The 27,999-nt window shown below is 34.7% G+C and overlaps 1 protein-coding gene across 2 annotated transcripts; it reads left to right on the forward strand.

The window, feature by feature from the left end:
- Positions 1-2: 2 nt before the first annotated feature.
- Positions 3-27,999, forward strand: LOC126855591 (zinc finger protein 691-like). Of its 2 annotated transcripts, none has more exons than XM_050603397.1 (2): positions 3-806; positions 25,409-27,999. In XM_050603397.1, the coding sequence occupies exon 2, from the start codon at positions 25,459-25,461 to the stop codon at positions 26,821-26,823; it is 1,365 nt and encodes a 454-aa protein (XP_050459354.1). In that variant the 5' UTR covers positions 3-806; positions 25,409-25,458; the 3' UTR covers positions 26,824-27,999. The 2 variants fall into 2 exon arrangements, with proteins under 2 accessions (XP_050459354.1, XP_050459355.1); XM_050603398.1 differs by having other exon boundaries at positions 3-571.

Genomic DNA, 27,999 nt, shown 5'->3' on the forward strand with positions numbered 1-27,999 from the left:
GGACGGTGGTGAGCAACGGTGGTTAGCTCCTTCCGAGTCATTCCCGAAGAAAGAGAGAAAGAGAAACGTTGACAGGTTAGAACGTCCCACGTCCTGTTGACGCGCGACACTAATACATCAGGTTCGAATTGGGATTCGGTGCCGTGAATCCCTCGGATTCTCGCTGCGCGAGAGAACTGTTTGGGTGACGTTTGGATCATCGATCATTGTTTAGCGCGATTAAGGGACTTCTAGTCAGAAAGAATAAAAACAGAGTTACCTCCCTCGCGAAACGACAAGTTGTCTACAAGGTGTGTAGTGTGTGTGGTATCGAAAAAGGGACAATAGGTCGCTCGTGTATGTGCCTGAACGGGAACGATCGAGACACCGTTATCCGAACACGTGGTCGCGCCAAGTGTAGCAGAAACGAGGATCTTCCGGTTGGGTGTATCACTGAGGATCGATCCGAAAGTTGACGGAATGTTCGTGCGGACGTTTCGATATCCCTTATCCTCATAGAGGAGCCGACTTGGAGAACTCGTGCACGTGGAAAGATCGAGGAAGAAGAAGGAAGGGAAGAGTGATCTCGAGTGTGAGGATAGTGTGTTGTTGCCAAACGAGTGGTCTTCTGTCACCATCCCCCGCCGTCTGGTTTCATTCCTCTTTTCCCTAGTGTTGTCTGACTCTTTCTCTCTTTCTTTCTCTCTTTTTCCTTCTTATCTCTATCTTGGGCCCGCGTTGTGAGCAGGGCAAAAATGGAAAAGTGTCACGAATCAAAGGAAGTGCTATCACCTTCGGCACTATGATTGTGAAATGACATATAAGAGGTAATGCAACTTACGATTTACTCTCTTTCTCTTTTTTCCCGTTTTCTTCGCCACATCCCAAGTAGAGTTTCTGAATATTTATGAAAATCACTTTCGATATTCATCAACGAATCCAAGGGAGAATATCTAAATTTAATTTTGGGACTAATAGCTTTAATTCAACATCAAATCGCTAATAAAGCTGATAAAATAGTGAAAACATGAAACAAAATACACAGAAATATTGTGGAACAGATTCAGACATTGTTGGAAAAACTGTTGATGGAGTTTACATGAATAAAATAAAATTCATAAGATGGATAAAATTCGAAACATAAATATATATTGTAGTTTATCTGATCCATTATATTACGCAGCTAAAATTGTACTAGTTAAAAATATAATATCTCGTACATATTCCTGCTTTCTCTTTGTAAGTAAAATTGCAGGATGAAAATTACCACGACAATTGACGCGATTGTTTCAAGATTCTAATCTCTATATCATATTGAAATTATAATATTTCTCCCTTAATTGAGTGTCGCCGGGCAATTTTCTCGTTGATGCTGCGGCTCGTCGTCGACGAAATTTCGATTCATACTCCTTTTAGCGCAGGCGTCTCGCGCTCCCGGTAAAATTACGGAGCTCCCATTTGAAATGCGGATCCGAGGTGTCGCGGGCACGATAATCTGCGAACGGGAACATCGAGTAAGCGAATACGGAGAAAGAGACTTTCATTTGAATAAAGACAATCGAACGTGCACGCATAGTCGAGAGTGTGATTACGGAAGTTACCTCGCGCTTAACGGCTCGTCCGTGTTACATCTGACGTGTATGCTCACCTCGCGCGGAGAAAATATGGTAATACGACGGTAACTAGAGCTGATTAGTGTGTAGAATGTAAACATTATCTGCTGCATTATCCTTAATGACGCGCAATTTACGGTATCAGAAATTTCCAAGCGCTTGGCGTCGATAAATTTATTTATGCTGTGAATATATTATTTCGGATATCCGGGGGCATAATGTATTAGTAACTTGGGACGTTTTCAAGTTGAGAAATAAAGGAACTGATAGGTTTCCTTTCAATTTTATAATAAAATATTCGCGAAATTATAGATCGCGCGAATTTTCTCATGAGAACGCAGCTTGAAAAAGTTCTTACGCAAGTGCAGAATTGAATTGATCGCCACGGGGCACTGTCACGGGGGATCAGTGACAGTTCGCGTCTTGACATCTCGCGCGAAAAACGGACATCGGACAACATCTAAACTTGTTCGAAACCAGTTTCGAAGCTGCGCTTGCAATTCTTGTCGAGCAAAAGCAAAGTTCGCCCACGCTCTTACGTCCCTTACATCACGATTCGTTCTGCCGGAAAGCAGACGTTGCAAAAGCTAGCGTTCGCAGCTCCGCCGCGTTTCTGCTGTTTCCTCGTTCATAAATTTACGTGCCCCCAGGCGTACGCCTCGACTGCGCCCATTCGAGAACACGTGAGACTGCCCGATGCACGAGACAAGCAGGGGATCTTGATATAAATATATTTGTATTAAAACAATGAAAATATTACATGTTGCATTAAGATGATATAAATACAAAGATGTCTATGCTGTGTGCCACTGAATTATTCGAAAATTCATACATTAAGTTTTATTTTCATAAACGTGCCAAGTTTAAACTAAATTTATCCAAAATTTAAACCAGTTTATAATTTGCGACAAAATTCAGAATAAGGATTCTATTGAGTAAAATTAAAAAAAAATTGTAAATAGAATTCTCCCTTGAATTTTCCTTCGAATTATGGACCGTATAAAGAGAATGGATTTAAAACATTTTATATTAATTAATTGACATGCAAAAATTTGTATCTACATGAAAAATCAGAAAAATAGAATTATTATTCATTATTTAGATAGTTAAAATTAAGATCAAATTCCTATAATTTTATCTGTATTGAAATTACACTCTCCATAAGAATAAAGAGAGATATGGATCACAGAATGTTCGAATAAACGAGATATCAACGATGCATTATTCATCGAGTACGCAATAGACACGCTACCGTAAATCGACGATGGTTTAACAGTTAATTGATAACAGGTAAGTCGGGACACCATGATTTTTGTCACCGTTGTTAACAACAACACCGTGAAACTGATGTGACCAAAGACTTTCTCGTTCCATTATTTCTTCCTCTCGCTGTTTTCGCCTGATCCATCTCTGTCTCGCTATCGGCAATTTGTTAGAAAACGGTCTCGACGCACCCACCGACCGTCCAAATGTGATAAATCAACAAATTACGTCGGACGCGAATCTCGCGTGAAAGTAATTGTGGATGATCCGGGAACTCCTATATCAATAAATCTAGTGAAAATTTAAGAAGGTGAATTGGCATGAGTTTCTTTTGAGCTTTCTTTTATTGACAATATTAAACTGTAGTTTGCTTAATTGTTAGAAATTTTCTTTGGGTTATCAGCAGTTTTATATCATCATATAGATATGTGGGTGTGTGAGAGGATATGTGTGAAACTACTTGAAGATAGAGAGCTTATGAATAATAAATTATATTTTGAGATATTTTGATTGGGTCAAGTATTTCGAAATTGGCTCTGTCGAATAAAATCAGCAGCGCTGTTCCTTTAATATTAAACTTTAATATTTACTGTTCCTTTAATATTAAACTCGGTATGCTCGTTTACAGATAACATTTTTAAAAAATTAAAAAATAATTTATGAACTCAAGATTTTATTGCGATACGGAAATAAATATATAATTATGGATGGCAAAAAATATTAGTAATATAATTTCAAATTTAATTTAATGATTTAGCTTTAAAAAATTAAAAAATTTTTAATTTATATATAAATATATATATATATATATATATATATATATATATATAATAAAATAAATAAATAATATAAAAATAAAATATATAAAATATATAATAAAGTATATAATTTAATAATAAAAATATAAAAAAGCCACTATATTATACCGCCACTATATAAGCGAATCAAATCATATATAGAGCTAAATATGTAACTTAAAAAAAGTATAATGACACCATACCCGGTACATTTATTCCTTCAATTCAATTCTTGCAAAACCGAATAGTATGTGGCAGTGTCAAGCGATATTACACGAACGACATCGGGACCTCCTATCTCTCTTTTTTTCTTTTTTTTTTACGTTGCTCAACAAACCGGGCAAATGTATACAAGCTGCGTTGGCAGATCGGTATTTGAATACGGCGGCTATTACGAGAATATAGAGAGCGCGACAATCATGAGAGATTCCCAGACGTTCGAACAATGTCCTCACCTTTCTGGATTGGCGCAAACGGCAATAAAACGGGCACCGAACGACAATAGGGTCGCCGGAGTACCGGTCATTAAGTATCTCTCTGTCGCAGTGATCTCCTACCAACCGGCGTCTTCCATGATCTGCGATTAAATTGCTCATTGTTACAATTCCATAAATCGAAAGATAGAAAGTCAATGAGAAATGTTCGCAGTCCTTAGTCTCCCCTTAACTTACTTCTTCTTTATACCTTCTTTGTAAATCTTGTTCACAGAGAGAATGTCTCTCTCTCTCTCTCTCTCTCTCTCTCTCTCTCTCTCTCTTTTAAAAATTATATCTTTACGAAATGTATTTTTCACGAAAACTTTCTTTTAAAAAGATTTTAGATATAAATATTAGTCTTATTTTCGTTCATTATATCTTTATATGTTGTACTTTTAAGGTTTCTTCAATTATAAAAAATGAAACAAAGACATTTTAAATATCGAAAGACTGTAACGGTTTTATTTATTATTTTATTTTTTAACACCATTCATATGCTTGTAAACAAATTATTTAAATAAGCGTACTTTTTTTTGTGACATAAACGGATTCATTTTATAATGCAAATTACACTTGATTCCAGAAAACAAACTTATTTTTATTCCCCTTTTTTTAATTTTGTTTTTATAGTACTTTTTTTTTTAAACTATAATTTCACAAAATATTTTTTTCACGTAAAAACTTAACTCTTAAAGAAAATAATAGATTCCCAATTTTAAGGGTTCGCTTTTTTTATTATATTATTTATACGTAACATTTTTAGAAAAAAACTTCTTTCTTTTATTTCTTTAAATTCTTTAATTTTTTAGTTTTCTTAAATTTTATAAAAAATTTAAAAAAGTCTCTTAAAAGATTATAAATAGTTTATATATTATTAATAGTTTAATTTAATATTTTATTATATTTATATATGTAGGGTCAGCCGTCAACGAAATCCGCAAAAAAATTTTTAAATTTATTAAACTAAAGGAAGAGGGGAATTTTTTTGGCCATACAAACGGATTCGCTCTGCGTGATACAAATTGTACCGCACCCGGAAAAGGTGTTTACATAAGACGCTGCTTAAGAAGGGCGGAAGGGTGGGAGGGAGGGGAGAGGGAATTGAAACAATTTCAATAGTCTTTTCACGGGGATACCTGTAGCCGTAAATGTAAATTCGTCTCACGACAAGATCTTCGGTAGCGTATAAAGCTGCGGTGCGTGGGTTTCGCGTCTATTTATACATTCTCGCGCGTACAATGGGCTCGCTGCCTTTAAATTAAATTCGACGAGTATCGCAATGCCATTGTGTTTAATTCATTGCCGTTTAAGAGACTCCGTCTCCTGTCAGATAGACGATTAATGTAATACGGATCCGCGTGGATCTCGAAAGAGTCTCGGAATTTACGATTTTCGCGGAGTGTCGGATGCGACTTTGCGAACTGTTGCCAAATTTGGATTCAATTTAATATATATGAAACGATCCATAGAAATTTTTGTGTTAATCTAACGTAATATGAATATGTTAATAATGACATTAATAGTATGCTAATATTTCAAATAAATCTTGTGTAAAATCAACGTATATATTTAATAATAAAATTAGCTTGGAAAAATATTATTGACGGTCTGTAGTCACTCTCAGTTTTATTACAGAATAAAATCAATATTTTTCTCTGCAAATTTTAAAGATAAATCCTGTCACGTAATACAGAACGTATCTGTAAAATTAAAAATATGTATATGTGTATTGGGTTAATTTTACACATCCTTTTTCAGTTATTTTAATAATTTAATATTTAAGTTTAACTAATACAACAATTTGTTAAATTAACACATAAATGTGTTAAATATTTAACACAAAAATTTTAACCAACATATTTTTTAACAAGAAGAAATAAATTTTCCAACTGTATGTAATGAGCAATTACGATAAGACGCTTTGAATATGTTATCCGTGTATCTCGTTGATAACGGCATTCATGAATCGATAACGATAAGTAGTTGCAACTTAATACTGTTCCTCGATTTGCGGAGAAAATATGCGCGCAAACCGGTTTATTGCATGAAATTGTAGATATAATCCGCCATCAGTAATGTCGCATCACGCCAAAACTATCGGTTATAAAAGACGTTTGTTGCTCTCTCTCCGGACTTCATTATTATTAATTAGGTCCTCAAAATGTGCACAGACGTGACGTTTTATAGACTGGTTTGGAGGGAAAAATATTACGCAAAAACGCGGGAAATTTTATTATATCCTAACGAAAATATCCACCCAACGAGAGATCGAAGCAAATATGACACTTTCATGACCAAGTTAATGTTTATATTGTCGAACTTGTATATACCTTTTTATCCCCATCTTCATTTATAATCTGCATCAAAGTAAAACCGTCATATAAGGACGAGGCATTTCTTTTTTTAAGAAAATTATATATTTATTAATTACTCAAAGCAAGAAATGCGAAAATCCAGTCAGGCACAGGCAATCTCATTCTTACCTTGTGAAAGTGTAACGGGTAATTTTATATAATGAACTTTTCGTCCATTTTTACGCGGGACTATATGGTAACCACGTTACAAGAAGCATCGTTCGTTATTTAATTGTAATGAACGCGACAATGTCAGCCTTGGCGAAACTGCATCGGCTGCGAATGGACAATCCGGCGACCTTGCTAGCGCGGAGAGATAATTGTAGCGCCTCGATGGAAATTTAAATTTGAGGCTACAACCTACATTCGTGATGTAAGAACGACGATAACATCGCGTAAGGTGATGGTGAACGAAGACGTAAAAAAGGGCTGGGCAGAACCTACATGTGTCATTATTCCACATGTGTGTGTGTGTGTGTGTGTGTGCATATATACGTGCTTTACATCCCGTACACAAACGTTGATCCTCTTATTTCATCTCGCGATTCACCTCCTCGCTTTACGTTACTTAATCGAATATTATTTTAAATGTACATCTGGATAAATATTCAGCAATATTTAATTTAATAAAAAAAAATGTAGGTGCCCAAATTAATGTAAAAAACGAACTTATGACTTTTTTAGCTATCTACATTATGTTGATTATTTTTGAAATCAAAAATGTTTAATATTATTAAATCTTTTAAATAAAAATTTAATGCGCAAAAATTTAGCAAAAATAAAAAGAAATCAAGATTGCAATAAATATGAATTTACAAAACAATTCTCCAAATCCTCAAATTTAATTTAATTAAAATATACATTGTAAAAAAGGATGCAAAACAATAAATAAAAAATAAATAAGAAATAAATAAAAAATAAATAAAAAATAAATAAAAAAAAATTATATGAGTTTTTGTAGAAAAATATGAAAATTGAGACGAACTGACGCTACTGAAAATTTCTTCTCTCTGACAATGCAAGGTAAGGATGAGAATTTATCGCGTGCGCATCTGATGCGTTTCTGATTTGCTTAATCAGCTCTCCATCATCGTTGGATGCTTTGCACACACTTGTTACTTCTTGCTCGTCATTGTGAGACAAGCCGCCTCCTGTCTTGGCATTGTTACACGCGGACATAATCATGAATTGAAATCGAAACCAGCATCTTAAGGCGGTCAGTCATCCGACAAATTGAAGGAGATATTAGTGTGTATAGGTATCATGTGTGCGCTATGATTTCTGTTGCTTACTCTCATTAATCATTTTTTTAATCATTCTCGAGTCAAAATTGTGCTCCTATTTAGAAATTTGAAAAGATTCCAATAAATTTAATTTATATGAAAGTTTGTACAGAGGCCTCCTCCCCTTTCTCTCTCTTTCCCTCTCTCTCTCTCTCTCTCTCTCTCTCTCTCTCTATTTTTATCTAAAATAAATAGAAAACAAACGATTTTCGACCTAGAGGTTTAAAGGAAAAACTTTGGAGAAAGCTATAATTAAATAGTTTCGAAAGAGGGTAATCAAAGTGCCAAAACTGATCAACTGATGTTAGATTGAAAATGAAGTGAGAGAAAGTAAGAGAAAAATTTGTTTCGAAACTTGCGCAATTTAGCGCGTTGAAAGCGAAAGAGGATCTAATTATATCGCGAAAATATCTATTTGCTGTCTAAACATACTATGATCTATTCCAATTTATCACAGAGAATACATACATAGAGGGATAGTGGATATTGCACGCGATTTGTCAAACTGAAAACGGAAATGTTTCTCACGATCGATGCGGTCTATTAACGATCTACCTGCTCATTAAAATTGCAAAAAATCTTTGCAAAGGCCCGGCGGAGAAAGAGAGAGAGAGAGAGAGAGAGAGAGAGAGAGAGAGAGAGAGAGAGAGATCCAGATTATCCCACGCATCCTTTCACCAATTTTCGTTTCGTGTGTCATTAGGCGACGGCCTTGTAAATGATATCTCCGAGTATCATTTCGCCCCAAGGTTGCCGGGGCACCTGTAATTTAGACATTGATTAGACCTCTTTCTCTTTAAGCGTATCGTAATAGGTTTTAATATCTTACAAAAGCTATTTCGCGGAGACTTTTGGCAAGTTCTACGAAAATTAATAATTAATTTTGTGTGTTAATAGGCAAGAGGGAGGGAAGGGGAGGGGGAGGAAATATTTGAAAGTATTTAGATTTTACGTAATACAAAAAAAATGATATTTATTATTATTTTTCTTTTCTTTTTATTTCTGCGATAAAATTTTGATCTTCAACATCTTTCGCTGTGTTCGACCTTTCGAACGAAACGATCGTGGACTCATGCATCGAATGTAAATGCAAATCAAATGTATTCGACAATAATTTGCATCTAATTTATCGAGAGCGATGGCAAAATTTATGTACGAGAACACAAAGAACTTTTTTGCTCCGTGAATTTATGAACTTTTAAACAATTTCATAGATCTCAATTTTTTTTCTAATATTCTATACACTAACTTAAAATCTCAATTAATTAAGAAAAATAATTACGTCGTTATTATTTACTTCCCTGCCAGCGGCATTTCTTGTAATAATATTTTGCACAATTTTTTTAATAATTTCATAATTGTGCATTTTTCTATTTTATTTTATCCATTTTTCTATTTATTTTTTTATTTAATTTTTATATTTATTTTCCATGAATATAAGAAACACGTAAGATATTTAAAGATGCGCTTCAAAATTAATTTCGCTCATAAATCAAAAGCGATCACATTTTATCACGCATTATTCCTTCGAAAAAAATGACAATGTAATCTCGATCATAAAAAAATACCTCGATATATTTTACGTACGTATTTTATTCGCGAAAGCACTGCGAGGAAAAAAAAAAAAAACGTGAGGTCGTCGGAAAGAAATGGGCCACAGAATGAGGATGACAATGCCGGGAGATAGTCGCGGGCCCGGCGCGAGAGAGAGAAGATGGGTCAAAAGAGAGACGGAAGAGATAGCGTTGACTAACAAACGATGATTTCGTCGTACGTACGTTCAATATTTCATGAGGAAACGGAGTCGGAGATGTCGCGTAAAAGTTGGGCGAAAATATCGCGACCGAACGGATCGAGCGTGGAGAGAGGAGATGAGAAAGACGTGTTTTTACGAAGAGAAAGAGAGACAAAAAAAGAAAGAGAGAGAAAGAGAGAGAGATGAAAAGAAGGAACGGGACAATCGCGGAAGAGGATGGGCGGCAAGCAAGGATGGGTGAAAGAAGAGGGAGGGGATTAAAGAAAGGGAATCAGGCCACAACGGCTGGGCAATAACCGACCGAAGGAAAATTCATGAAAATCTATTCCTGATTTCGTGGCCGATCGCTGTATATATTTATGCGCGATATGGGAGAGAGTTCGTGTGTATAAAATTCCTCTGAGTTCGTGTGTGATTTGCCTGAACGAAGAGATCCCTCGTAAAATGTATATGTACTCGTAAAAGTTGCATGCCCCGACCGATATGATAAATTAATGACGCATAAATTCGAGGACGATTCTGCTTTATTTTGTGCAAAAGACGAGTTAAGCTTGTGTATTCTTGGAGATAAAATATTTTAATCGCTTATTTAAGGACTTTATAATCTACTTTGGCAATATGAAAAAAATTATAATATTTTTATTTGAAAAATAATAGAAACTAAACTCTTTTTGTTTTGCATTCACATGTATTTTTATTGATGTTTAAACAATGCATCAATATTTTTTAATTTAAAGATATTTTGCTCTTTTTCGTCACCAGTCTCTGCGCGTTCGAAAATGTTGACATATTGTTTCTCGTGTAATTGTCTGAAATGAACAAAATTGATCTAGTTTTATTTTAGTTTTATTTCATAGGGGATATTTGTAAAATACTGAATACCTAATTTTATTAAAGAAAATTGAAGAATAACAAATTAGTGTAATTTTTAAATTAAAAACTTGAAATTTGTTGAAATTTATTTCTCCAAGCTTAGAAAAATATTAACTATTAATTTTTTAAATTCTGTTTAGATTTAACATATCCCAAAAAATGTCCTCTTTAAAAAAAAAATATGAGATTATTTGGTTTCCAAAATATCCGTCACAATCGAATTTTTTGAAACAGCGTTTTCAAAAAAACACATTAAAATTTTTGCACGCCAATTCAAAACCCGCAGACTATTCTATTTAAAGTCTTATAAGTCTCCGTGAATTTTGCGAATTTTTCAATAAAATTTTTTCAATAAAATTTTAATATATTCTTTAGATATATTTTCAAAAAATGTAAAAAGAAAAATAATTTTTTGACTTTTTAAAGTAGACCCTTCAACATTTTTTGTCGATAAGAAATGATATTGATAATTCTATCATATTTATTAATTATTTTTTTATTCATTTTATTAATTTCTTAATATCATTAATTTTCTAATTAGAGCGCAGCAATTCAATCATACTTGTGCGATTTTAAATCGACCTCTTTCTAAATGAAATAATTTATATATATATATATATATATAAATCGTTAAAGTTTATAGGATATTAATAGATACTATATATTTGTCTGTTTTAATTATAACGGAAAGCAATACATACGGAAAAAAAAATGTTTATACTCAGCACTTCTCGATTTGCACTGTTTCGCTAACGGAAACTAATAATGGGCTAATCGATTAATTAGGAAGGCACTTTCTAGAGCGTCCAATTAAATTATATATGTTCAGTCCATCGCTCTTGATGTGCCATCACTCACGGGCGTTTCCCTGTTTATTTTCTACACTCTCGCGCTTCTTGTTTTCTCAGTCGATTTCACTCCTTTTAAATCACAATCGCTTGTTAACGAAATGTTATTTATATTTTGAATAATCGCTCAAGCTTGAAGCAAAATTCGAGTTGACATTCGTTCGAATTAATATATCGCCTTCTCAAAATAGTATATTACTTTAGTGATTTATACACATGTTTGTTATAAATATTGTCATTTTTTAATAATGTCGAAAAGCCTTCTTTTCGAAATATAACAATTGTACAGATAATTATTACATAAAGTGTGTCGAATTATTCAAAATTAGCAATTAAAATTGTTCAGATTTGAATGACAACTCTCTAACCTTTTTCTTTTTCTTTTTTTTTTTTAATTAGAAATTTATATGAGAAGTATCTTGCAAGAAATATATTTTTTAATCGGGTTTCTATAAATCACAACACAGTTGAAAAATTTATGCTAAATTTAACAGATAATGTCACTCTCGCGCTTATTAAAATAAAATCAACATTTTTTCCGTAAATTTTAACAGATAAATATCACTAATAATATTTAATATAATCTATTGTGTAAAATTAAAAATAGATGTACATTTTTGCATTTTTTTTTTCCAGTCGTAATAATTTAACGTTTGAGTACAATTAACGCAACAGCAATATCTTCAAAAATTAACACACAAATGTTAAATATTAAATTAAATAAATGTTAAATCCTAAATTAACAAATAAATATTGAATATTTAAAGATAAAAGTTTTAATATATTTATCGAATATATTTTAACAAGGGAACACAAATTTTCCACTGTGAATGTCATCAGGAAACTTTTATCCCGCTCATACTTTTCAGAATCCCATCGGTCCATTAATACCAACGATCGGAGTTTCGCAAACTCGGATATCCGCCAGCGGGTTAGAAATCATTTTCAGCGCGGTTAACAGAACTAAGAAAATTGTTGTGCCTTGATGATGATCGATGTCTAATGGCGGAACCAATTGTTCGATATCACTGTTACGCCAGAATCCTTTCGTCGTTCCTCCACCTCCTCTCCTCGTCCTCCCCCCTTCCCCCCCCCTCTCTTCCCCCTTTCGCTCCATCGTCATCCTAATCCGCAGTTCCCCGACGAATTATTGCGGCTCGAAAAAGCGAGCGGAAAGATGCTGTAGAATTCGCGAGAAAGGCTCGTGGGGTATTTGCGATGGATCTTGATGTTGCACCTACCTGCTATCCGCGGCCGCAGGTTGTATCAATATACTTTCACAGCCGATTTTTATCACAGGCAACTTTTTGCCAAATGTGAAACTATATTATAAGCAAGACCGGACACAGATGTTCTATCGCGCGCATGTGTACGTTCCTCGGTGTTATAACGCTTGGAATTTATCCGGATGTACGAACCGATTAGAACTTATAAATTTAGAGATTCAGTTTCTCCGGCACAATTAACGCGATTGTATTTTTGTGATTTTTTTTTTTTTTTTTTCTAGAAAATAATTTAAGACACTCCTACCACTCCTCTCGTCCTTCCTCAATTTCTATTTGGCTATTTGTATAAAAAAAATTGCACGAGAAATGTGGAGAAAACGTTAATTATCAATATGTGAAATAAATGAAAAAAAAAAAATGTTAAAAATGAATTTTCCAATTAATTAGCCCGGCGAATGCCTCTCGATAAAATCGAGGCAATACGAAAGCAAAAAAAAAATTAAGTGTGGCGCAGGAGCTTGTTAATACCTCGAAAATGCGGCTGAAAATTACGGCCGAAACCTTAACTTTTCCGCTTTCAACGCAAATTGTGCGTGAACGTTCTCTTTATTTTCAATATTGAATGCAATATCACATTGTAAGTAGTCTTTAAAGAAAGAAAAAATAAATTTTAAAAATCTATAATCACACATATAAAAATAGTTTATCAGAAATTTACATCCTTCTCTCTCTCTTTTTCTCTCTCTCCCTCTTGCTCTCTCTTTTTGTTAATTTAACATAATATGAGTATATTAAGTGGTGACATTAATTTCACCAATGTTAATAATTCAACACAAAATAGATGTAAAGTAATTTGAAATAAATTTTCTTTTTTTACTTTTACGGCTTTTCTCAGTTGTTTTAATAATTTCACATTTGAGTTCAATCGACCCAACAGCAATATGTTAAATTAATACATAAATGTGTTAAATATTCAACATAAAAATTTTAACCGGCATACTTTTTGCAACAAAAAAAAAAAAGAAACAAATTTTTCAACTAACAGTAATCATTCATCTTTTTATATAACAGGCTTCACATATGAGAGTAACGCGGAATTCGACGAAATTGTTTTTTGCTTTACGATTAGGAGCATAGATGCGGGATTCCGCATCGGCTCGCTTTGCCATCATGGAGGAAAACTCGTAACTAAATCATAATAAATTGGTGGAGAAAATTGTAATATGTAGAAAATTGGATATCGAGATATGTCAGTTCAGGCGCGCGCGCGCGCGCGCCTGAAATTCCGCGGATACGTTGTTACATATTGTGAGAAGGAAATCCTTAATCGACGAATTGTAGCGATCGCAATCGCGCCATTAAAATCGTCGGCGAATCCGAAATGCCGATTTCCTCCTCCTTAATATCTTGGTGGACTTAGTCGGCTGGAAAAACGCGTAAAAAATTCGCGAGATGGAAGTCGGTTTCGCTCGGACAGAGATCGCTCATCGTTGCTCAATCCCGAAACGGACAATCTCGCGATATAACAGCGACGGAGTTTTATTACGTAATAGCCTCGACACTTCTTTTTTGCGAGACGATGATAAATTCTCTTCGTAATGCGCTCTTGTATAAATGATTTTATTGTGTCTCGAAAGTCATCTCTTACGAGCAATTAAGGCAGATAAGATTATATATATATTGTTTTCTTTTATATAAATATATATAATTTTACATATGTATAAATATATTTAAATTTTTATATAACTATATTTTTAGTTTGATATTATTTTTATATTTTTATTTTATATATTTATATATTTATTTTTCGTAGTTTAATAAAAATATATTTTTTGAAAACTAATATATCCAAAATATTACTAACTTTTTTTATGAAAATCTATTTAAAATAATTATATTTGAACATGTTATTAAAATACATTCTTATTAAAAATCTCATATATTATTGAATTATTTTTTATGGAATTATTTTTCTAGAAAAAAATTAATTTTAATAACTTCCAGAAGTCATAGTTTTTTGGCATAGGCTTTAATAATTCATTTTTTTACTATCTTTGATACTTTTATGGAATAAGAAAAAATAATCCAAATGTGATTGAAGGATGATACGCTATTCTCTTGAAAGCAGGATTTCGTTCGCCAATGATAATATTCTGTTTCCTTTCATGACACTTATTAAGGCCACCGACTACGTAAAAATAGCCGGATGAGCCTTAATCAGTTTCAGCACGAAAAAGAGAAAAAATATAGTAGCCGATAAGGCCGTTGATGTGCTTCGCATGCGTGCTTCCGAGTAAATGAGACGACAGATCTCCAAGATTAATGATCGTTCGGCGAGGTCTCTATGAAACGTGACGAATCATGAAATTTGAAGTGTCTCTTTTTTTTTCTTCTTCTTTTAATCGCCATATCATCTTATCACTTACCTTCGCCGTTTGACTATTCAATTAAAGAAGCTTGTCTTTAATATAATTAATCGAGTTACATGGAGTTAAATTTTTATTTTTCATCGAGAGGAGAGAGAGCAGAAAAATGCGTCCGATAAATATAGCGCGAGATCCTTCGCGCGTAAAAGGCAAGTTACTCTTCCGAATAAGTCCGTCCTAGGCCTGCCGGTTTCCACTTGCAAGAAGCCAGGCCGTCGATTTACATAGATTGACTGCGATCGTCACGCACCGTCTTTCATCTGTCGGTTTACGCGCAACATCGCCGGTAGATTAAAGAGCCATTAATTTACTTTCGTAGGAAAAAGAATGCCCTGACATGCGTACACGTTTGTGCGCGACACGCGCATAATTCATTCCGACGCGCGCGAAACATTCACAAATCTCTCGTCGCATCGAGACATCGAGAGAGAGAGAGAGAGAGAGAGAGAGAGAGAGAGTGCGAATAAAAAAATAAAGAAGAAATACAAGACCGATCTCTTAAAGACTGCCTCTTAAACGGCCTCTTCTCTGTTGAAGCGCAAAGAAGAGTACGCTTAAGGATGTGCACGCAATCGCTGGTGAATTATAAATCACTAGTGAATTAATATGTTTGTCAGTTTGACACAAAGATACACTTATATATATATTGGATTTTTTATTTATTAGCTCAATTTCCTCCTGTCAAGGAAAACACGTGCTAAAAATAATAAATATTGATCTACAGAGAGAGAGAGAGAGAGAGAGAGAGAGAGAGAGACGTATATACACAACTTGCTTTGATCTGTACGCACGTTTTCAAACAAGCGCGATTCTGTTCAAACTATAATAATACGATACTCCTTATATAATCGTGTTATCGTGCAAATATCCATCTATCCTGCCGCCTTATCTACGGGAGGGGAGTAATTATATCGTGCGGAAAATTGATTGCGTGTAAATCTTGACTCGAGACTCAATCAATCAATCAATCAACAAAATATATTTATTTGATGTAAAAAAAATTTTCGCACGCAAGAGTAAAATTATTTAACGAAAGAAAAATTTTTTTTTTTTTTAATTTCTCGAGTTCCGACAAAATTCCAAGAGAATTTTCCGAGTTCTTCTAGCGAAAAGGAAATGAAAATCTCGGGCTTTTCCAGGAAGCGAACACTCTGGTGAGGAACTGTATTTACGAGCGGGCGCGACTATACAATGCGAATTGCACGCGTTATTGGCAAGGCTACCGGCTGCAATGACATAAAGAAACGAGGCGAGAGACACGCGCGCGTGGGCGCCGCGCACGTGGACTACTACCGCGCACGTGTATCCCCCCGGAGGACACACGCATTCGGGCCTTTTATACCGACCCGCGAAATCATAAATAATAATCGGCGATGCATACGCGCGTACACTTTCCGACACACAATACAATCGTCGGCGAATTAATTCGCGCGCCGCGCCTCGCAGCGCCGCGAGATCCATGAATAATAATGAACGATGTCGGCCGAACTGAGAGCAACATTTAAAAGTTGAAACGTTCCGCAACTTCTCTCGATATGCGTGACGCCTTTTGAAAGCCACAGGACCTTTCACCGCGCGCATTTCCTTCGCGAATTGTTTGTCACCTGTTGAAAGGCGTTAATCGGCGTTGAAAATGAAAATAATTCAAGTTCCGGTTCGAATATTTAGATTTATTTTAATATAACAATTTTTTTATAGTATACGTCGTCTCTTTAAAAGCGTAATAATTTTTTAATTATTATTTAATTTATATTTTTAAATTAATTTTTCATTTATAATACTATTAATATTATTAATTAATAATATTATTAATAAATTTTTTAATTTATAATACATTTATAATATATTTTTATATTTTTAATATAATCTTTTTATAATATATTTATAATATATTTTCTATATTTTTAATATAATTCTTTTGTAATATATGTATATATTTATTTATTTAAGTAATTCTGAAAAATATTAAGTATTGTATGAATATATTATATTTTATGCTCATTTATTTTTTTCCATGTTTCTATAAAGAAATAAAAAATAAATCACTAAAGTGACGCTATGTAAGCAATCGTCCCTTTTTATCCAGTAGATATTTTCAAATATTGAATCTTTATTTTTCTAAAGCTTTCAATAAACTGTTGAGATTTTCTCTCTATTGATTTGAATTTATATGGCCGCTGCAAATTTCCCGAGAATTTAAATTGAAATTTTCACACGATTGTCCGCTGGAAAGGTGCTACGCAGATCTATGTGCTCCTGGCTTTAATCGCCGGTAAAATGATTCGATCCGCGTGTGTGCGAATATCCTTTGTATCCATTGTTTACATCCTTTCACCGAACGGCCCATCGCGTACGCGTTCCGATGAATCATAGCGACTAATGAGCCCGATAAACTCAAGCGCTTCGCGTAATGAGTTTTCTTTCTTCTGCGACTACGAAAAAGACTCGGGCGTTACGTGATCGTGCTACGTCGTCTCTTTAAAAGACTAATAGGATATGTAGCTGGAAAATTTGTGCTTTCTTGTTAAAAAATAAAATTTCAAAGTTTTTTGTTAAATATATTTAACATGTTTATCTGTTAACTTAACATATTGCTGTTGCGTTAATTGAACTCAAATGTTAAATTATTAAAACAACTAAAAAAAAAGGGTAAAAATATTTAGATATTTTTAATTTTCATACAATAGATATGTTTTGTATTATTAGTGACAGGATTTTTATTTTATGTTAAAATATACAGAAAATGTTGATTTTATTCTACAGTAGAAGTGAGAGTGACTACAGACCGTCAATAACATTTTTCCAAATTAATTTTATCATTAAAAATTCTGATTTTATACAAAATTTATTTTAAATTACTGTGAAGTTTACATTTATTTTGTGTTATTTAAAATATTAACGTAGTATTAAAGTTATCATTTAACTTATCCATATTATATTAAATTAACTCAAAAATTTATGTGGACTGTTTGGAACAAGCTATATAATATATATTAAATTTAAGATAAATCTTCTGTGCTCGTTGCTGGCAGTAACACGATAATGATAATGAGATAATGATAATGAGACGCGAGAGATGAAGCAGGCAAAACTATCTACTCACTTTCAAGATAATGAATATATATTTCTTTAGAGTGGTCAGTTTTTCCCATTACACGCTGTATTTCACAAGTTTATAAAGAGCCGCGCAGTAATAAGGTAATTGGACAAGAAAGATGTCTAGTATCATATAATGGTAGAAGTATCAGCAGCGAGTGCAAGAGATGATGCACTTGCACTCTCCTGTGATTTCTTACGAGAAGAACATGCGGTTAAAATTGCATTATATATTCTCCAGAGAAACTTATATTTAAAAAAGAATTTCTTTTTAATTTTTCCATAGAAATTGAAAAAGTTTTTATAAAAATTCAAAAAATATATTTTCTCAATTATTATAATCGATTTAAACAATTTTAAAGAAAAAAAATACAGAAGATGTCTTACTACATTCAAAACGCCAAGAGAAATAAAAACAAAAAAAGAACACACACATACACACACACGCACACATATATTTCTGAATTTAATAAAAGAAAGAACAGATTATTGAATTAAAAAGAAATGTCTACACTCTAAGTCATTTATATTCATTTATAAAAGCTGTCAAAATAATTACGTGTCCGCATATATTCGTATACACGTTCGATCAACGAATTTTTTTTCTTTCAATTGTCTCTCGCAGACTCGAAAGTAATATTTTTGCATCGCGCAATATATCAATTTAGCGACGTGCGACGCACTTTATCTCCCCGACAGGGCGGTACCTTAAAGCGGCGCGAGCGCGCGTCGTAATTAAATGCCGGCACCTCTTGGCTGGCTTATCGATGGGAACGATCAAGATCCCCATACGTGGATCCGCAGAGCGAAAAAAGGGATACGCGCAGATCGATATGCTCCTTTATTTTCTCCCTTTCTTCAATTTCTCACACGCCGTTTTTGGAATGCAAATGAAAGACACGGGAGGAGGAAATTGTCGGAGAAAAAAATGGCCGATTGAAACGACGACGATGCACATTTACCTCCACTCGGGAGGGAAAAAAAAAGAAAATTTTATTGCTTCAAAAAAAACACACTATACAGGGTGTCGTGGATCACCCCTTTTCTTTCAAAAACTAAGCATTTTAGAGAAAAACATCTTGAAAAAAATTGTATGGTTTTGAGGGGAACATAAGATGGTGTCATTGGTTTGACCTTGGATGGCATCGTTAAGGTCAAGTCAAGGACACCTTTAATTTTTTTAATGGAATCCTCTATTTTTATTGCATATTCTTATAGCTTATGTCGAGAGCTTTCCAAAACACTATAATAAAGTATTTTTTCATTAAGAATTTTTTGAATTATTTTGTATCTTAATCTGACATTGAGATATTTTATATTTTATATTAAAATATGTCAGATTAAGATGCAAAATAACTCAAAAAATTCTTAATGAAAAAATATATTATAGTGTTTTGAAAAGCTCTCGAGATAAGCTATAAGAATATGCAATAAAAAATGGGGGTTCCATTGAAGAAATTACACCCTGTATATTTACGCTTAAATATATCAGAAAATTATTTTAAATTTTTCGCAAGCATTATTATTATTGGTAATTCTTATAATAACGTCATGATGAGAGGACATGAATATTAAGTTTTCGAAAGGAAAGAAAATATTAGCGACCAGTTGCAATGGTGAAATTTAGGTCGCGCAATATTCGAGTAATTTTTGGATTATTATAAGAGAATAATTCCAGCCATAAGAAATGTCTATTATTGTATATACAATATATGTACGCGAGAAGAAAATTGCTGCTTCCTTCTTTTGGCTCGACTCTTCTACTCTCTTTCTTCGCGCGACTGAAGAAAGAGGAATTACGTCATATGCGAGAAAAAAAAGCGGCCGATTAAAATCTTTCTCGTGCACGACAAGCGACCCAGGGATGTGCCTCGTTTGGATAACAAGTGGATAAATGTGCGTTACATGACCGACGTTTATCCTGTTACACGCGGGGATTAATTAAAGTGAAAATAATCATCGCGCTTGAAATTCTCAAAGAAACGATCTGACAAAAAAAAATTTTAATTCTATTGTAAAGAGGATAAAAGAAGAGCGGCAATGTTAGAAAATTTTAAATAAAACAGCAGTTAAAAGCTCTTATGTGCACTTACAGGAGCGCTCGTAATAATTTTGTTTTAATCAGAAAATTATTGTATTTTAAAAGCGTAATTTATTTATGTATTTTAATAAATATTTAAAACAATTGACAGTAATTTCTTAATGACAATAAAATAAACACGCGTTTATATAATATTCAAATACGTCAATGTTTCGAGTAAAAAGTATCCAAATTAATTAAAGCTTTAAGATTACATAAGACTTTAACCATCATTTCATTAAAAGTTTTACAGTTACCTTTCTTCTTTTTGCTTTTCTCTAAAAATTTTCTCCATTAATATGTAAGAGTTCTTTATTCGATGAAATTTGCAAAAAAAAAAAAAATTTATTTTAATATCTTCAATAATTTCTTAAAAAATAAGAAAGTTAGTGAGAGAATATATATATATAATATAATAAAAAATAAAAAATACGTGTACACTTATGTATAAATATAAATTCATTTAATTTTAGATGAATTTAGATTTATATTTGAGACATACATAATTCTTCTCTCTATTTAATAAAACAAATGATATCCGATAAAGGATTACATCGCATATAATACCTTGCGGTACATGCGGCCCTGAAGAAGCACTTATCGCACTACACGTAGGTGAATGTCGGCAGAGAAATCATACCAGCAAGGACGATGTAGCGAGAGAAGAAACAGGGAGACGGATCGGGAGCGGGAAGAGAGAGAGAGAGAGAGAGAGAGAGAGAGAGAGAGAGAGAGAGACAAACCACGCCCGGACTCATCCCGACTTTCTAGAAACCGAAAACTGGATCGTGATCGCAGCATCTCGGCAGATCTCGAGAAACGTCAGTCTCCCCCGAGCTCGATTCACGTAACAAACGTCAGTCTTTCCGCCGACCGCGCGTTCCCTTTTTCACTCTCTCTCTCTCTCTCACTCTCTCTCTCTCTCTCTTTCTCTCTCTTCTTATTTTTCTCCTCGTAACCGGCCGCCGTTTCCCGTGGACATTACTCACTCTCGGTGAAACTACATTCGAGAGAAAGAGGGAGAATATGTATATTTTTACAAAACAAACCTAATTAAAAGGTGATCGAGAAGCGTTTGCGTTAGATAAGAATCAATCATCTAACCGACAACATTCTATTTCTCGATTATTTTCGATTTTACATTTCGTCATATATTTCTCTGTCAAAGATAAATTGAGCATTTAGATTCCGACAGACGAAGATTTTCTTAGAAAACGGAAAACGAGCTCCTTCAATGCTGATTCGATACATTGATTATAGTCGATACTATATTGGAAAGCGATATTGATCTGTTCCTTGAAAAAAACATGCAAAACTTGGAATTCTCAGCGATTTTTTTTTCTTTTTGCATCTAGAAAAAAAATCTAATAATTCCTTTTTATTGAAATTTGGAAAATTTTTGGACAAATTCTTTTCTTGATAACTTTGCTCTTATATTATAAACAGTAAATAAGCTAAGTTGTGAAAAAATTATGTGTTTAAAATATATTATAAATATATATATATATATATATATATATATATATATATATATATATATATATATCTTTGTTTATATTCAACGTCTTAACAAAATATTGAATATAAAATATAATATTTTTTATTGCAATTTTTAGTGATAAAATTATAATTGTTAGTGATATTATATTCCCTTTACTCGTCACTTTAAACAAAAATAGCTGGAAAGTCGAGAAATCTTTTTTACAAGATTTGAGCAGATATTCTGTCAAAAATTAACTCATTCGTTACGATAAGAAAAGTTGTGAAAAAGTGAAAAAGAGAGATCCAGCGTATTCCCTCGCCTATCACCGTAATTTCCGTCTTCCCGAATTTGACAGGGCGTCGCCCGAGGATGCGTCCGCTCGCGAAAGTTTCTCTCCGGTACGGTAAAGTTATTATTACACGAGCGAACGCACGAGGGAAAGTACATGTAAATCGAGCTTAATCGACCGGATCTCATGCCGGACGACACACGCTCTACTACTATCACTTTCTTCGGGACGCGCGAAAATGCGGCGCATTTTCTGCAGCGCGAAAAAATCGACGTCATCCGCGCCGAACAGGTAATACACACTTTCGACTTCGTTCGCTGGTTAAGTTGCATGTTAAATGGCATCCTCGCCGTCGTCGCGAGACGTCCACAATTATCGCTTTTCACTATTATTTAGTTGAACGAAGCGTGCTCTTTTTGCGCGAGCGTCCGCTCCTTTTACGCGTCGCCGCTCTTTTTCCGCCTTTACCTGCCCGCTCTGACAACGCACGTAGCGGAGTTTCTCTTTCGCCGAAGTGGACACAAACCGCGGCGAGGAGTGAGGATTAGTTTCTGGTTTGTAAACTGGATCGAGCATAAAACAGACGGTGCCGGCGATCAATAGCGATGATCGTGATCTACAAGATCCAGACGTGTTTATGGTTCGATAATAGAAACTATTAAATTGTTGCGTTAATCGCTTACATCTGCGTCATCTCTTAAGAGATTTTTTTTTATCGCATGTGTATGCATATCAATATTTATATGAGCATGAATCGAGAATAATATGTGTCTCTTACACTATAAATTGTATATCGTAGCTTTTATTTTAATAGAATTATATCGCATTTATGGTAACACACCATATTAATTTTATATATATTTATTATACTATTATTTAAATATTTTAAATAATTTATATTAAAGAATTTTGATATTAAAAATTTTATTATTTGATAATTTATATTAAAGTATATTTAGAAAACAATTTATATAACATGTAATTTTTTCTTACTCTCTTCTCTTTTCTCTAATCATTATGATAATTTTTATATCAATATTTATTGAAAAATTAATATACACTACTCAAATAAAAATAGAGAACACTTTTCATACCCTAAAAATTGGGCTATTTTTAAACCGAATATCGACGAAAAATCATCGTAGACAAAATTAAAAAAGCATTTTAAAGTTTATTCTTCATTTTTTTTTTAATAGAATTTTTTGAATAGGATAATTTGTGACTTTATATTATGTTTTATATTTTTATTATAAATATGCACACACACTCTCTCTCTCTCCTTTTATTTCTCTCTTCCTTTTCAAAAAATCGAACAATATGTAATCATGGCGAGATATGTCTGCGATTTGCAATAGAAGCCTCTTGCGTTTCTACATTTAACTCGATGGCACGTGGCGATTGAAGATAAAATATACTTGCCTTCCCGCCATGCGCAGATGGAGACATCAACGCTCGCAAGATCGTGCGGTGATCTCAACGCAGCTGCGTCATTGTCAGTCGAGTTTTAATAGCGATCTTCGAAGCGCATAATCGGTGAAAAATTTTTTGTTTTTTTTTTTTTTACTTTTCTGTAAATTAAATATTTCGAGCTGGAACGTGTTAATACTTGTAGGTGGGCGAATAACAGAAGAAACAGGAGTTAAAAAAGTACTTATGTTCTTAAAATCTACATGTAACCAGATGTTTTAAATCTTACGAATCATTTCTCTTGTATTTGCATTTTGCAGCAATTGAATATATGACAGAAACGAGCAGAATTGAAAAAATATTTATTGTGTCTTCGTAAAATCAAGGAAAAAGAATTAGATGTTAGATTTTATCCTTTTTTTGTCTTTCTAAATTCTCTCTTTGTTCTACTCCAGATTTTACTTTCTCTTTCTTAAAGCGTGTTATCCATTTGACAGATGTAATATGTGTATACCAAAATAACTTGCACAATAACCCAATTATCCCCGTGTTACAAATATATTGATTGGATTGTTACACATATATCATTATTTTGTTACATATCGCGGAAGATCTTGCGGAGAACTTTATTCGCTGACGAGAAAATCTCGGATAGAATTAATTGCGCGTATGATGGTGATCCATTAATAAAATTCTGTCAATTAGCGGGCGCTACAGAGTTCGAAGCACGTGCCGGAAAGAAATGGAGAAGCATTTAAACGAAGAGATAGAATGCAAGAGAGAGAGAGAGAGAGAGAGAGAGAGAGAGAGAGAGAGAGAAAGACAGACAGATAGAAAACGAGATTCGATTCAATGATCCATAATATGTGCGATCGCAAAAATCTGATAGACATATCTTGCGTATCTGGCAGGTGTTCCTACTCCATCTATATATATATATATATATTTTTTTTTTTCTTCTCAAGCCCCGACGTGTCTGACGTCAAGTGGTAAAAATGCGAGCAGTTTGATTTGCCCGGGAGATCGATTTCTTCGGCTTCTAAAATCCTTGCCGTATTGCCTCGGGCCGAAGACACATTTATCACAAACGCGATTGATGCCTTGATTTATCGAGTCCCGTTACATTCCCCTCTCTTTTTCACTATCTCTCACCGCTTCTTTCGCGCCGCGATCAAGTAACGATGATGTCGATGTCGATAGAGAAAGGAAAAGAAAAAAAAGGAAAAAAAAAGAAAGAAAAAACGGAGAGAAAGAGAAAGAGAGATCCTTTCACTAATGTTTTCAAATCGCGTCGTTTTCTAGCGGCCCTATAATGCTCCTCTATTCTTCTCTCTCGCCTCGCTCGTGATCTGATCTATCGCGAGCGGTAAGAAAGAAAGCCAGGTGAGCACGCACGATAGGTTTTTGATTTATGAAGCACAAGCGGCGTGGCTCGCTTGTCAACCGCTCGATGTTACGCGCGATACGTATCTCTAATAATCGGTTGTGTCTATCTGACGATGCCACAGATTGGTATATTCAATAACTTTTGACTGACGTTTCGGATGTCGTAATCGGGCGTGACCTTAAAATTTGTTTGACACCGTCTACGTTTGCTCAATATATTTTTCATTTCTTTTTTCCTACCGTTGCCTTGTCAAATCTGAATTTTATCATCGCTCAACCAAGGAGTATTGCTTTAAATTTAAATTGGTTCAACTCATTTTATTTTTAGCGTATAATATTATCATGCTTTTAAATCAGGCATAGAAATTATATATTAATACTATAATTTTATAATTTGTATATTTTGCACACACACACACACACGCACATTAATTAGTTATCAAAGATCCGCTATTTGTTAGATTATAGAATCTTAAGTCATTTAAATTTAAAAAGATATGTTACTCATTTTTTACATTATTTTTACATTATTTAATGTCAGTTCTTTTCTTTGTAAAAAAGACCTTCTATGAACAAATTTTATTATACATTTGCGATTTATTTTTTCATGTAAAATTATTATTTTTCCGCTTGTGTCATATTAGGAGATATTCTGTATATATATTAATATCAGAAAGATATGATGTTTACATTACTTGTAAACAAGTTTAAGATTAAAAATATAGTTTCTCTGAAACTTTATTAACGGTAACGTGCAATATTTTACATTTTAGATCATTCCAAGTGGAGAGCAGGAGCAAGACCGAGTGACAGAGGCAGTGTGATGAGCGGTTACCTCGATAGCATTACCTTGTCCCCGACGTTGCTGCACGACCCGAAGTATCCTCCAGCCATGCGGGAGAAGGACTCGAGTCCGAGAAAGATGCCGGGCCACATAAGCCCGAAGCAAGCCAGCATTTATCCCCTGAGCGTCCGCGTGCCGGATGTCGAGGAGCTGCCGTACGATCTAAGTCACGGTCACGGCCGTGGCCTGTCGAGCCCGACGAATCAGCAACAGCCGCACATGAGTCCCGCGGCCAGACCACCCCAGCCCCATCATCAGGACGATGTCGACTGCGAGCCGCTCGATCTTCGCGTCGATCACAAGAAGGAACACCTCAGAGACGAGAATCAGAACGAGATCGAGGTGTTGAATCAGAACAGTCCGGGCGGCAGTCTGCCTTATCACACGGTGCTATTTCCTCAGCATCACGCGGTACACCCGTTGGTTCTGGAGGCGATGTACAGGTCGCATCATCACGGCTCGCCGGTGCCCGATCTGCCAAAGATCCAGGTCAGAGCGCTGCCTACGATGGTACCTCTGCCGCCCAACAGATTCTCGTCGTCCACCAACTCCTCCCCTTCCTCCTCGCAATTGGCGGCAAGAGCCATCAGTCCGGCTGGCAGTCAACATCAGCAACAGCATCAACAGCAGAATCATACGCAGCAACAACAACAGCAGCAGCACCAGCAGCAACAGCAGCAACAGCCGCAACAACAGAGCTCCAGTCTGTCACCCTACTCGATCAGTATGCAAGCCGGTCTCAAGCCCAAGGACAGATACTCGTGCAAATTCTGCGGCAAGGTCTTTCCGAGATCGGCGAATTTAACGAGACACCTTAGAACGCACACCGGCGAGCAGCCGTACAAATGCAAGTATTGCGAGAGAAGTTTCAGCATCTCGAGTAATCTCCAGCGTCACGTCAGGAACATCCACAACAAGGAGAAACCCTTCAAGTGTCCTCTTTGCGAGAGATGCTTCGGTCAGCAGACCAATCTGGATCGGCACTTGAAGAAGCACGACGCGGACGGTCCTACGATACTGGACGAAGTCAGATCGAGGTATCACGGTCAGCTTCCCAGAACCGACGATTCCTACTTCGAGGAGATTCGCAGTTTTATGGGGAAGATCACCTCGCAACGACAGGCCATACCGTACTTCCCCGGTCTGTTGGGCCACGCCACCGACGACTTCAGAAACGACAAGCAGCAACTCCAGCTGGAGGAGAAACGGGGCGACTCGTCGTACTTTAGCGACCGGGACAATCTCAGCTCGAGGTCGAGCAGCACGGCCAGCAGGCCGGGGAGCGTCCAGGAGGAACAGAGGGACGCGAACTCGCCGCCACTTTCGCCCGGCAATAATACCTGAGTCCTGGTGCGCGATTATGACAATCCGATTGTCAACTGCGATTAGTTCACAGTTAAAAGATGTCTGTCATCGATTCGCGGTTGCAGTTCAAAAATAAGGCTAAATTCGAGCCACTGGAACAAGAACGAAAGTTTTGGAGAGATTGCACTTTCAATCGCGAGAGATTCGCTTCTATCAAGAACTGCTACGTCCTCGCGGTAACCCTATTAGATTAATCCAAAACTACAATAATGAATGAAATGAATCTTTACAAAAATTCTTGCGAGCCGAGAAATATGAAGATGGAATTTGAAGACAAACAAGATGAAGGTAAATCTTATTTGAAAAGTCGGCGATGAATCTTTTGCTCAAAATGACAAACGACATCAGTCTTTTTATAACACTTTTCAATAATTACGAATTTAAAAATATATAAATATACACTTTTTTTGCCGTATAACACAACTAAACGATTTAAAGGTAAATTCGGAGAAGAAACTAAGAGAAGAATTAGAATATGGTGCCTTAAAGAAACATGTGCCTAATTTGTAGGACATACAGTCCTCGATCCTAAATAATGCAGTCCAACTGGATCGATAAAAAAGAATCTTAATATTAAAGTTAGTTAAATGAATAATTAAAGTTACGCTAAATAATATCGTATTGTAAGTAATTTTAGACTTAAACGCGTGCTTGAGAGAGCCAGAAAGTCATAGAGAGACAGATAAAGTCGATAATCCTTTGAAGAGAAACTTATAAAGATGAAAAAGATAGAGAAAATAGCTAATAAACTTTCAATTAGAAGGAAAAGCATGAATATATTTTTATAGATTTATCAAAATTTTGTGCTCTGATTTCACAAATTACATCTATTACGTTTACGTCTTGAAATATCTAGATGTGAATGCTTGTGTGTTACACAAAATTCTACATATTATTGAAACAAGAAATGACACTAAAGTGATATTAAAAATTATTAGAAATTGACATTTCTTTCGAATTCTTTTTACTTTATATATTCATATTTTTTTCTCTATATTTCTCAAGCTCAATATTAATTGTAAGAAGCATTTTATTTTCCGTTGCCCAATTGTAGTATCGTTTCACAATGGCATGTCTTAGGCACAATTTGTTTACACTCGCAATTTCTCCCTCCCTCTCTCTCTCTCTCTCTCTCTCTCTCTCTCTCTCTCTTTC

Source organism: Cataglyphis hispanica, chromosome 16 (genome assembly GCF_021464435.1).
Source record: "Cataglyphis hispanica isolate Lineage 1 chromosome 16, ULB_Chis1_1.0, whole genome shotgun sequence".
Lineage (NCBI taxonomy): Eukaryota > Metazoa > Arthropoda > Insecta > Hymenoptera > Formicidae > Cataglyphis > Cataglyphis hispanica.